General features: G+C 38.1%; 1 protein-coding gene across 2 annotated transcripts in view; it reads right to left on the bottom strand.

Moving 5' to 3' along the window:
• Window positions 1–14,037, bottom strand: part of CIB2 (calcium and integrin binding family member 2) — a 48,004-nt gene that overhangs the window by 18,395 nt on the left and 15,572 nt on the right. For both annotated transcript variants that reach the window (XM_075160379.1, XM_075160380.1), the window contains one exon: window positions 1,038–1,149. In XM_075160379.1, coding sequence (XP_075016480.1) covers window positions 1,038–1,149 — 112 coding nt within the window. The remainder of the gene's footprint in view (window positions 1–1,037; window positions 1,150–14,037) is intronic.

The raw sequence follows: 14,037 nt of genomic DNA on the forward strand, positions 1-14,037 counted from the left end.
CCAGAATCAAACATGCAGTAAGTGTGGTGCTAAAGGAACAAGGAGTTCTGTGAACTTGAAATCTAATTCAAACATCTTTCACTTTATGTTGACTTAACCGCCTCCCCAACTGAATTTCTAAAGCACAGCTTTATGCTTGTACTTTTTTCCCCCCCAAATATTCGATATCTTACAACATTAAGGAAGAATTTCTAAATCATTAAAATGAAATGGAAGGCCATCAATTACAAGTTTTTTTACGGCATTGCTCTTAAAACGTTTAATAATACTTCATGCAACTATAGCGAACATACAGTTGTTTCTACATGATAGTAATTTAAAGATGTCAACTAATTTGCATATCTGAAAAAGAAAAATAGACCGCAAGACCAAAGACAACATAATTCAATGAACTGTTTAAAAAATAAATGCTAAAAATCCATGTTTGTCCTGTTAAAACCATATTCCATTGTTGAACTGACAAAATAATAAAACCAAATACTGTCTCAATTTCGCACTGATTGCTTTATGCCTACTGCTTCTCTCATTTGTAGTTACATGGACTGTCTCTCTATTTCCTATCATGTAATGACGTCATGAAAAAAGAAAACTCCTGGTAATTAAGAAAAATAATATTCATTGTGTGCTTTTGCAGCTGAGGAAAAAAGGGAAAATCTTTACTTTTGATCAGCAATGTTCTGCACACCTCTGGCAAATTTCCTATCAACACACTGAGATAAGAACTTCTGATTGCTAACCAGCTCTTCACACAGAAATCCCACTGGCTTCTAAGGGATCGGTACGTACAAAGTTTGCTAGATTTAGTTTTATTTCCTACTCATTTCCTTTAACATCTATCACAACTATCTCTGGACGAAAGACATCTACCTAAATATTTTCCAGTTTCTGGGGCTGGTTTTGCCCTTGAGCAGAAACAGGAAGGGGAAGACCTCAGCATGCCACATTGCTTCAGGATATCAAACTCACTTGGCAAAACCTCTGGCAGATGCACTACATAACTTAAGAAGATACAGTTTGTAAGCAGTCAGAAGTGATACCTTTAGCTCAGGCATGTTTATTATAAGCTGCATAGGTAGTTTAACATCTGGGTCCTTTGTATAGTCCATGGGCACAACGTTTGGTGCCATTTCATGGTATCGGCCATGCAACCTGTAAACAAGCAGAAAAAAACAGCCAATAACCAATTTTAAATAACCAATTCCATTCATACAGTAATCAGACACAAATTTGTCTTGCAGCTCTAATTATTATTTTTAGTGCACAAATCTGAGCCCACCAAATTCCCATCTTTTTTGGGGGAAAAAAAAAAAAAGAGGGCTTTGATGCAGTATCCAGCATAACTGCTACTAACACCCATGAGTAACTTGAGGTGTTACACACTAGGTGTATATAACATTTAAGCACTGTATAGGTACATGCACAGAAGTAGGCCTGGACCAATGTACTAACACTGTGAGTATAATCCAGGGATCACATCTCAGTGCAGAATATTGGTGGATCTGCACTATGCAAGAAGAAGTTGTTTAACAGCTCAAAGAATTTAAAAGCCAAACAATATGCAACTATGATGCTACAGACAACAGTATCCCTGGGAGACCTTACTTCTGAATTAAAAAGGCCGTTTTCCTATCTGTGCCTCACTAACATAGCAGATTTAGTCTTGCAATCCTAGCACTGGCTGACACCAGCCCACAGACCATTTCCACTTCATTCCATTTCACATAGTTTTGTTTCATTCTTGGCTCAGCTTATTCATCAAACCAGTATATTTTAAAGGCAACAAACAGTGTTTTTCCTGAGAGATGCAAGTCAAACGTTCATAAACCTAGTTTCACTCTCTAAAGCTTGCTTTTCATGCTAACAGTATTGTTACAGTTTTGGTAAGGGAGCTGGGAAAGGAAGAGTCAAAGGCCATGAAACACATCGATGTTTCTAAAGGCTTAGAAGCTGAATACCAGTAAATTATAAAAACTGTCTCAGTCTCACGTACAACCTGGGCAAAGACTGCACAAATGTTTCTAAGACGTTACTTCCAACTCTTAATTGAATTAACTTAACAAGTGTTAATCCCACCCTTTATTTGCTGTCTCCAAATATTCCAGTGAATGAGTTCAAAAGCATGGCCCAAAAGCCAAGAGAAAACAGCCATGTGTAAAGAAAACATCAAATTAAGCGGGATGCAAATTTTAAAACTATCTTAGCACATTTATTCTCACTGGGATGCTCACTCAAACTAGGAATAGAAACATTTGAAGTAAAATGGCTATCCAATTCAAACTCACCAATGGATCTCAAATTTTGAGCTCTCAAACAAACTACAGACAGAAATTGCCTGGTAAGTAAAATATTACCTTTCTAGAAGCAATTCATATGTTAGAGATATTAATTCTACTGATTTTCTGATTTTATTGGATTCCAGTGATACCTCATTCTAGTGGACAAGTATCTAGAATCCAAGATTCTGTCAAATAACAGCACAAAAAGGTTGGAGAGGGAACACATATATCCTAGTGCTCAAAGATTAGTCAGAGATCAATATATTTAGCATGAATGTATGACTTGCCAGTCCTTTATGAAATACCACATGTGTAAAAAGAATAGGAAGGAAGAGTAGGTAGTTGCTGTTCACAGAAAACTTAGAAAATGTCATGTACTATAAAACATAATTTTTATCACATGTGAAAATTGTCTTACACCTAATTAATAAACTGCATAGGGCAGAAAGTCGTCATTTTGCCATGTCTTATGTACTAACACAGAGTATTCTGGTCTCTCATTAGGTCACATGTACTACTTATATATATTAAAAAGCTATATTTATTATTTTGTGACTTATTTTCATTTTAATAAAAAAATCCTGCCGGCTCACTAGGTATACTAACAATTACAAATGGAGATTAACATGCTTTAAACAGCAGAACATAAACAAACCATTAATACAGGAAGTAATGCCTCACCAACCCCTTCAACGTTCCAGCTTTAGCTTCAGCAACCCCTCAGCAGCCCCACGAGAAACTGAGCTATTTCAGATTTATGTGGGTAATGAATTTCAAGGAAAGAATAATCTACAGGCATCTCTCTTCTCAGCACCTCTTTGGTCATGATTATGATGTGTCACGAAGAACACAGAAATGGAACATAGAAACATGTTTTGTCTGGCTCTTAGGAAACTAATGTCTTTACAGTGTGCAGCAATATATTGTGCCATACAGGAAATTAAATATCCACTGATCTAAGCATATTTCAGCTGCTTACCACAGCTCACCCCGACATTTCATAAATACTGTGTAATTCAAGATGCAATAGCCATTTCTCACTCCAGCAACTGATTTCTCTGTTGTAAAACAGCAGCTACAAAGATGCCCCTAAATACAACAGAAAGAACAGCTTAAAAGCACTTAAGGAAAGCAAACCTTTCAAATCAAATATCCATCTAAAGATTTTTTTTTTTAAAGCTAGAATACTGAAATGGTGATCTAGTCTTCACAAAAATAAAGCATTCATCATTGGAATAACTTGACCATTGTGGACAACATTTCAAAACACACTAGCTGGCAATGCCTGCTTATTTTAACTGCCAAGATTTTCTTCTCTACTTTAATATTAGACTTTTCTGTCTTTGCTCTGCCTCCTCCAACTGGACTATGATTACAGACATTGAGTTGGGCATCTTAAAGGAGTTCTCCACAATGTCTTTCAGAAGACATGGAAGGGATTGGAACAAAGTGATCTGTGTTTTGTAGTTTACTAAGTTTGTCATATTAATCTAAAACGCAAGGTATGGAATTTCTCTTAGTTTTCAATAAAAAAAACTCTGAACAAACCTCTTGTTCGTAAAAAAAATTAGCTGAGTCAATTTCTACTGGGAACAGACGTGACAGAAAATGTGGGAAAGTATTGTTACTGAAATACAATCATATCACAAGAATAAATAAACACCTGTTAATGGTAACGAAACAGCCACAACAGTCTGAATTTAAAGTTACTTTAGTACTGGGAATAACACAGTGCTACAATAGAGACTGAATACTAAGATGACAAATAAAAGGTACTTATTACAGGTGCATAAAGAAGCACTTCATTGTCACCACTGTGACTCACAGTGATCTGGTACTCAGTACTATTTTGTTAGAAATATTAAAGCTTCTTATGATGCTCACCAAATTAAGTAAGAAATTTTGAAACGATATCTACAGAGCAAGCAATATTATTCTAACACAAGAAATACCCTTGTAAGTCACACAACAGGTTGCAATGCTGTGTCCCAGATGCCATTTGCTGTGAAGCAACAATCTCATTTCAGTGACGGAGGCTTAGAGGGACAGAGATCAAAGAGAGGGCACAGTCACAGCTCTTACCAGCTGCTTCCTGACATTCCTTTTCTCAGGACAAAGGTTTAGTCTCTTTATAACATGCAGTATCAATGCAAATTAAATCCATCATTTCTTGCTGACAGAATTCACCATCTTGTCCACAGAAATTAACACAACCTATTTATACTGAAATTAATCCAAATCAGTAGCTGAAAGAAGGATCTGATTTTTCAACTGGAAGATATTGTGTTAATTGCAAGGCACTTAGCAGGAGCAGTTAGGTTTTGTATTAGATCTTAGAACTGCTTTTCTTGTCCCCCAGATATCAACTAATTTGTGCCTTCTATAAGTATAAGCCCAACAAAAGCACTCCTACCTTACTGTGGAGAAGGCACCTACATTAACTGTAAAGAATATAGTGTGTCCACCTGATGGCACCGTGGTAAGTACAACTACCCAAGACTGATGCATTCTCTCTTACTGTGTTTTTATTACTACTTCAGACATAAGAGTTTTTGCAATTCCTTCAAGAAAAATGATACTACCCTAGCACACTTACACCTCCATGCAATATAAATACACTAATTTCAGAAAGCACCTCTAAGAAAACATTCAAAGCATCCCTCTGAAGTGAGTAGGTTTTAACTAAAAACATTGCCAAAGGACACAGAATAAAAACACATTCCTTTGGAGTGCTGCCACAGATTACAATAAAACTAATTCCTCTTTCCTTTCTACAAAGAGTTACAGCCAGAAACATTGTTGAACACTACAGTTGTTGACAGAACTCACTTAATTTTTAGATTCAGAAAGGGAAATGCATGCCCAGGGACAGGAGGTGGGGAAAAAACCAAAGCAAGAAAACAACTCCCCCTGCCAAATATCTTTACTGTAACATATGTATGTCCCTACCTATACATGTTAATACATGCAGTTTTATTTATTTTTTAAAACACACCTGTGTTTTATTCAGAAACACCCACAATGCAGACAATATTTATTTTTACAGAAATCTGTTAAGATGATATGTTCCCAGTCTGTCCATTTAAAGTAAAGTCTTTCTTTTATCTCTGAAGGTGAGCAGAAAGGAGCTGCCAGGCTCTAGCAACCAGCCTTCCAGCAGTGCCTCAGGCTCAGCAGGAGCCTGCTAGAATTAGCTGGAAGGCAGAGGATGGACACAGAAATGTGCAAGTAATTAACAGCAGATTTGAGGGCAGCTCTGATATCCTGTTCTCCTCCCACTAACTATTCCATTAATTCACCAAATTGCTCAAAGATCTGTAGGTATAAGAGCCTTCCACCTGAGTGGATTTCACACTAAAGCATCCAAATGAGTCTGTAGGAAGTGGCTGTGATCCAACTCCTGCAAACTAAATTACAGCAATAAAATAATCTTTCACATGCTTTTATCTGCAAGGATCCTACAACTCTATTTGTGATAGCCTTATTACATAGCATGATTAACCAATATTACAATGAAAAAGGCCAAAAGATTTCTCTAGCTTAGGTTCCAAAACCAACATACGCTATGTTGCACAAGCTCCGTTATCCTTCGTAATAAAACAAAAAAAAACCCCAACCAACCGAACAACAACAGAAAATAGTAACACCTTTTCCCACTGAAAGTTCTTTATGCTGGAAAGTTCTTCAGGGACACCATGCACTGATTTATGACAAACTAAGCACTGGATTGCCAGTCTCTCAAATGACCAGGTTTTGTAGAAAACAGGTAAAAAAGTAAGAGAGCTGCCTCAGCCTCTTACAGGATTCTGAGAAAGCCACATATCACAGTGAAACACACGCCCTTTGGCATGAGTTTCAGCAACACTTCTGTTTACTTGAATAACCTACGTTGCACTGGGTGAATATTTACTTTTTGGTGAGGAAACTGGATGCATTTCTGATCAATTATTCTATAACACAATGTAAAGATCAGTAGACATGAGAGTTATTTACACCCATAATCCTCCTGCCTTTATGCAATACGTCACTACATCAATTTGTCATACCACTGCCATACTTGGACCAAGTCCTATGACCAATACTGTGAGTCAGACTCAGTAATCATCTCCCAAATGCTGCACCACTTGGCACTGTACAGATTACTGACTGTTCTGACATGTCTCAATAACATTAATTACTAACTGTAAATAGAAAAGAAACAAACCTCTATGGTAAAGGCTCTAGTATTTCTCCTGTTCTTATAGAAGTAGAAGGCACTTCAGATGACTTGAACACATCAGGAGCAGTTGTGACCTAGAGAGGAAAGGCTTTTTGTCCTTTTACTCAGCATGCCCCTCAAAACAAGAGGCATATCTGTAAATAACCTAAAGCTGCTTTAGCTATCTGCCCTAGTCACAGAAACATTTATGTCTTGTCAGGGGAGCAACGTAAGGTTTTGCAGTGCTGTCTGAACACATATAGATTTGGAAAGGCTGGCATTACCACATACAGACCATTATGTATATTTAGAAGCCCAAGACCTGCAACCAGCCTCCTGTCTTTGCAGTAGTCACTACAGATCCTGCAGTGATATTTGCTTCAAAAAATTCTTCTGGATGCATGCAGAAGCATTTTCCCTCTCTTTGTTGCCAGGATGCCTTATTTACTCTGCATGGAAGAAGGAGAGGAAAAGCTGGTGGTCTTTACTAATTATCTTCCTTCCCACAGATGAGAGTGTGCGAGGGAATGTAGTGGCAAATTTAATGACGAATTTAATTTATTGATGATGCCCTGTCCCCGCAGATTTTGGTATATGTTTAAGCTTAATGTACTATATCCAAGGATTAAGGCTGTGATTCTGTATCAGTTTAATCCAGTCTAAACCCAAACTGCTAATCTGCCCTTCCAGAAATTTCAAGCCCACTCACTTCCCTTGCATAAGCACTAACACTTAAGAAACTGCAGTGGGTTCAGGGAACTGATGTGTTTGAAAATACAAAAGTTTTCACAGTCAGCTCCTTGAGGTAACTGATGCAGTTGCAACAGCAGCACTGTCTGTGCAGGTAAATGGAGGTATACTTTTTCTATTGAATTAATCAATTAAATAAGGGCAGAATAAGACTTACCCCTCTAGGCAGTTTTTAAATCAACTCAGCTCAGCTGTCCATTAACCACTGAAAACCAAAAAAGCTGTGTTCAGAAAAAAAAAACCAAACAAACACCACAGTATTGCCTCCACAGCCTACTTTTTGTTTATGCTAACTTTCATTCTTCCGCTTGGGAGTATTTTACATGGTAAAAAATGTGGGTCAGATTCTGCCCCCACTTGGCAAGTAACGCCCTGGAGTCAGCAAGGGTGACACTTTGTGGGTATTTGCTGGACACTGCTTGACTGGAATGTCTCCAAACTCATAAGGAGCCTCCAGCTATAACTGTGTAGACCTGAAAAAAGAGTTTTCCAAGCTTACACCCTGCAGCGATTGTTTTAATTTGCTATTAAGCTTTGAGAGAAAGTCAGATTGTACCCAAGGTCACCACCGGGTGTGTTAAAACACAGAGCAGTTCTTCCTTGGCTTGATAGACATGAATCACCACCATTAAATGTAGTGACTACACATTGCAGCTGGCTGGGCTGCCTTGTAATAAGAACTCAGCACTAAAGGAGTGCTGAAAACAAGAGATAAAAGCTTGTAATGGCTCATTGATTAGAAATAAGTAGAGGCTTTAAAGTGGCCTTTACAACCTAGTAAACATCTCACCAACTCTGGTCTTGCCTTCATAGCACCAGTCACTCGATTTATGTTGTAAAGGAAAAACATTTTTATTCAGCAATATATATCCTATTTATTCCTAAATAACAGGAATGCATTCAAAGACTTTACCATTACAATCAAGACCATCTCAAAGAGTAAATTCTAGATTGCTCTGCATATTCACAGAAAATAAATAGCGAAATGGCTTAACTGGAACAATGAAGCAAAGCAGTGAGTGCTGATGGACAGTCCCACATGGAGTCCATAGGAGTCGTGGCATGACCTGCCCAGAGACTGACTATACAGAATGGAATAAACTACGACAGCAGCAGGTCCAGAGAAGCGCTCTGTTGCTGTGCAGTTGCACTTTCAGTTATTCACCACAATCAAAGCTATAGGCTTTTGTCCATATGCCAGAGTTGGAAACAGTTGAAGAGCTGGAGAAGGACTTCTTGTAATATGCAGAGAAGAATTCACCACTCCAGAGACGAGCAAGAGCATTGACAAGTCTACCCATAGCCCTGGAAATGGACAGATCTGAGCAATCAGCCCTTCTGAGCCCCTGGGGACATAGATGGCTGGAAGCAAAAGAAGCAACAGGGTTCAAGATGGGATTGCACAGACTGCAGGAAAGAATGCATCATGCTGATGCAAAGGCAATGATGGGAACAGATTTACAACTGATGCTACAGAAGCTTAGCTCCCTACTGATGCAAATTGAGGTGTATGAAAATACACATGTATTGAGAGTATGTGTTGAGGTGCACATACTCTCTTGTCCTATAGTGCTATTATTGCAGATGGACAAATGTGTGATCTGAGAGCTGGGGAACAGGTCCAGGCAGACCTATATCCATAAGTCTGCCAGACACAGAGAAAAAGTTGCCATAGCTCAAAGAGAAGGAGGTTCTTCAATCTAGGGATAAGAAACTGAGGAAGGTGGGGCCTTCAGGGCTGTCTGCAACTGTTAAGGAAAGTACTTTTCGGTCTCAGATTTATACCATACATTCACAAACTGCTTTTGCAATGACAGTTAAATGTTGCACACGGCAACTAAGGCATAAATCTCTATGCTGCAACAATTCCTCAGTGAATTATCGCCTCCAAGGACTGCAACAGTTTAGAACAGTCTCTTAGAGAAAAGGGTCTACTATATGAAGCTGAAACCAAAATGATAGCCTAGCAAAACAGGTGCAACCTGACTAAAATACAATAAAGGAAAGCTTTATGGTACAGGAGATGCAGGAATTGTCTAGAAGCTCTTTTTTTTTTTCATTCCTAGAGGATACAGAAACATTATTAACAACAAGAATAGAAACATAATTAACAAGATCAATAGCAGTTTCAGGATATATGTTCTGCCTGTATATAGTTTCTTGCACAAAATTCAAGAAGATTCCCAAGGGTATAGAGTTCCCCCAAAACTTATTCTCTTGGCAGACACTTTTTTCCCCCCAAAGCTGATAATATGGGCATTTCCCCTTTCCACATACGAACCCCAAACTTTTTGAAAGATGGGATGTGTTAGAAAAACAGAAGCTGTGTTCTAACCCTTCCCTCCATCTGCATAGCAACTTGCTCCACGGGGAGATGCATCTCAAGCAGTTTGCTGCATTTGCTCCCTTATAAGGAAGGCTTTCCAGACACTTGGAGGAAACCGCTGCTTATCTCCCCAACTTAACTCTCAGGCAGGTTTCAGATTTAAAATCCAGCATATAGCTGGATTGGCTAGAAGGGTTCCTTGGCACCTCACCTTTCACCTGTCAAAAACATGCCAAGAAACAGGCAGAGAAGGCAATAGAATTACTAATTTTCTTCTACAAAATGGTTCAAAGGTTTGTTGACTGTCCAGATGGTGCCCAGCTTGGTAATTTAGTGCCATATTCCCCCAGCAGTTGTCTAGCTGGGTTAAGTCAGTCTCAAGCTATACAACTTTACAGATTTTGTGCTTTTTGGCTAGGACAGACATCCAAGAACACCTGTGTTTGAATGCTTGGGTGTTTGCCAAATTGTACTAGTCTACAGGGAGAAATAGAAACAGATGGGTTGGCTAGCAGATAAGCATTATTACTGGAGTAAAAGCTTGTCTGCTAGAAAATCAGACAAAACTGAGAGAGAAATACTGCCTTATAAGAGATAACTCAACCATTTGTTCCCATTTACAATCACAAGAGAGGCACGTTATATAAACAGATTCACTGCTATGAATAAAGTGTTTTTTCACCTTTGTCCATATGCCATTTTTTCCTCTTATTGTTTCTCCCTACTGGACATTTTCCAGTACAACAAATCTTTTTTAAATGGTGATGCCCAAACTGGACAGTGTATTCCTACTGAGGTCCCAACATTCCCAATGGGAATTCTCCCATTTTATATACAATGCTGAGATTAATGCATCCTAGAACTACATTTCCCTTTTTTTGCAAGAGCATCGGGGGGTTTTGTGGGTTTTGTTTGTTTGTTAAAATTATGCTCACTTTGCTTAGATCAGCTAATCCCCTGCCCCGTTTTTTTTTGCTACATTGCATTCTGCGCTTGCAAATTTTCCTCAGTTCTTTGTACTTGACTGTGTGAATTTCCTGTTGCTCATTTTGGATCTAGCAATTTCTCTAATATATTGAGCACTGTTGAAAAAGCTAATCTTGATCTTCATAGTGTCTGCAACCCTCTTCACCTCAATGTTTCTTACCATTCTTACAAATTTTCCAAGTATGTTCAATGGTACCTCAGCCAAGAGGTCAGCGCACTTACACAGGTAGAAAAGGACTAACACATACAGGAATATATAAAAGGCTTTATCAAAATAAAGATACGTTTCTTTTCTCTTATCCACAAGCGCAGCCACTCAGAGGAAGAGATTTGCTTTTAACAAGTCCACAGTGGCGGTCTCTAAGCACGTATTATGTTCTAGGCACTTACAAACTGGTTGTCTACCAGTGTGCTCTGGCATCTTTCCATACACCAAAGTTGTGTCCTGAAGTTATACACACTGGTCTAATTTCCACATTCTCCTTAAGAAAAGTGGGGCATGTTTTCAAAGCTCTAACACATACCTACCAACGAAATCACTAACAACTGTAATAATTTGTCAGCTGTCCTATAAGTATTTTAGATAATGTTTTGAGTCAGCAATAACATAAATATGTCTACATTACCCAACATTCTTTAACATGTTCTTGTCCCGGGCCCATGAGTGAATCTTCTCAGTTGTGTTAAGTACTTCTCAAAATTAACCATCTTTAATAAAGACTTAAGAGTGTATTTAGGTTTTCTGGTGATAAATAGCTATCAAACACTGATAATGACCTACGGTTTCTATTTTTCTCTTTCACCAGGCATGCTTGCCGCTGCTGCAGTCTAACTTACTTTCTTTTTTTCCTAGATCCATTTTCATTATTCTGTGTTCTTCTTCACCTTAAATTCATGAATTCTACTATTTCCTGATAATTTGCAAATTTAGACTCAGATGATCAATCAAGAGAATGTGTCCTCAACCCTTTGACCACAGCCTGCGTTTACGTTGACTTAAGTTGATGCTGGTACCAAAGTCTTACACACTGAAGTTAGACTAAGCCAATCTAACACCTTACTGGTACTGAAATGCTAAGTCTTGCTCTCCTCTCCTTTCCTCATTTTCAGTTGCATTTGCTCGCTCTGGATCTTGTGCCAGCTTTAGCATTCATTTGATCCCTTGGAGAGCTGATTCAGCTCATTAAACCAGCAGAAAATAGATTTTTTGTTGTTTGGGCTTTTTGATGGGCTAGTTTTTCTGTAGGGACAGATAAAAACACTTAGCCCATTTCACCTAATTGCAATCTCATGCTGGTTTACATCAGTTTAAATCGATCTAAATTGGAGCTGCCATATTCATCCCTTCATCCCCACCTCCACAATGTGCCCCTTCCTTGTGTCCTCACCAACACTCATGCAAATGGATGGTGTGCCAGCCAGGGTGGGAAAAAAAACCTATTCACTTTTTTTTTGGTAAGGTTACTCCTTGCTGGATTGTCTCACTGAACTTTGCAGCTGCACAAGACATTCAGTTCAGCCTAAACAGAACTGGACCTGAACCTCCTTCATATCACAGCTGAGAACATTTTGCAGTGCATAAAGAAATGCACAATAGTACTTACTTCCCTCTTAACTGAGGTGGGGACATGCTAAATCAGTAAGTGCTAATTAACGAGGAGGTCATAACCCATTTTATTCCCACTCAAGTAAAACTTCACCTCAGACATGCAGAAATACCTCTTGATTCTACGCTATTCATTAGATAGCAATTTGTATTCAACAGTTTATACACAGTAAATAAAAGCTATTGATTGTATTACTATCTGCCATATCATAAACTGATTATGGATAGAGGTTCCCAATAAGCAGAAACATCACACTGTGAGGATAAGGCAGAAGAGGAAATACAATGATTCCGAGTGACTATTCCTTCTCTGATTTTAGGCCTTTACAGAACTACTCCCATGATTTTATTCTTCTAAGCGTTTTACAATCAGACATTAATATTCAGCTTTGTATAGCTACTTTTCAAACAGAGCATCTGTTTTTCACCTCCGTTAACCTACTCTCTTACCCAAGAATATCTATTTTTCACGATCCTATTCTAAGGTTGCACTGTTTCTCATAAATATTTTAGGTTTTGCTCTTTTTGATATAGATAGGGTGCAAAGTCATGCAGGCAATGGCTCCCTTATCTCCCATACACAGCCCATAAGCAGAAAAGTTTTCTTTAGCCTAACATAAATAATGTAATTGTGTCTAAGTGCACGCTTTGTTCTCTTCTCAGGAAATAGATTGTTTCCTTACAACTTCAGTTATGAAATACAAAACGTATTATTAGGCTTCCACAGTACTTAAGCTGAGGTCCATTACATGTTTCTTATTGGAAGAAGCTACACTTCTCTTTCACAATAAATTATAACAACTTTGGGTGTTATCATTAACATCACTCATGCCCTTTTATGTTACTGAAGGGAAAAAGCAAACCAAGACAAAATTCTTTATTTACATTTTTATGCTTTTTAGAGAAACAGCACTTACTAAAAAAGAAAAAAAATTAAAAAAAAAAATCTATATCAGAGTTGTTTTAACTTAAATACTATTTGCCACATTCAACATTTCACTGTTCTTTAATTGTTCTGTTTAAATGACCAGGTCTACCAGGTGACAATAACACCTCTCAGAGATCCCATAAGCCTAAAAAAAAAAATTCAGAACAGCTTTTTCACTACCGTAAAATGCAAAAGCTACAACTAAGTTCACTTTTAACACGCTGCATGTAAAAATAGTTCAAATTATCCTTGCCAGGCAGAGCTTGCAATCTAAACAGACAAGACAAAAGCAGCATTATCCTCATACCTAAAAGGCACAAAAATATTAAGTGTAGGTAACAGAGACAAATTACAGTGGCAATTTGTCAAAGGTGTTCTGTGGCTTACATAGACTAGTGACAGAGTAAGAAAGCAAACAGGAGCTTCCAATTCCTCAGTCCCTATCCCACCCATAGTCCCCATGTCAAACTTAGATAGAAAAGCATCCACTTGTTCTTGAATAGCAGGAGAATCTTTTCCACAATTCAATGCTGCTTCTTTTATCATCAAGTCCTATGAATTACAGCAACCTTCTCTACTCTGTATCACACTTGCCATGCAAGAGAAAAAAGGATTACAAATCATCCATCTGCAAATGTAGTTTCAAATTACACAGTTTTGAAAGAGATACAGGTAGTGTTCTGTCTAGCACTGCGGAATTTGTAGTACTGTGCAATCTGCCTAAATCAAAGAGGAAATAAAGATCCATTTCTACTCAGATATTCCTTTATGCTGCCAATAGTCCTGCAGGACAATGGAGTGCTCTTACTGAAATAAATTGTGACCTGTTTTTACCATTACCAAAGGTCCTGTGTGCAATACAGTCTCAGGTTTTGGATACAGCACACACCAAAAATCAACCCCAGGATACTGTTATATAAAAAATATTCGCAAATCCAGATCATTTGTTGTTGTCATTTTTAGAAT

The sequence above is a fragment of the Calonectris borealis genome, chromosome 11 (assembly GCF_964195595.1).
Source record: "Calonectris borealis chromosome 11, bCalBor7.hap1.2, whole genome shotgun sequence".
Taxonomy (NCBI): Eukaryota; Metazoa; Chordata; class Aves; order Procellariiformes; family Procellariidae; genus Calonectris; species Calonectris borealis.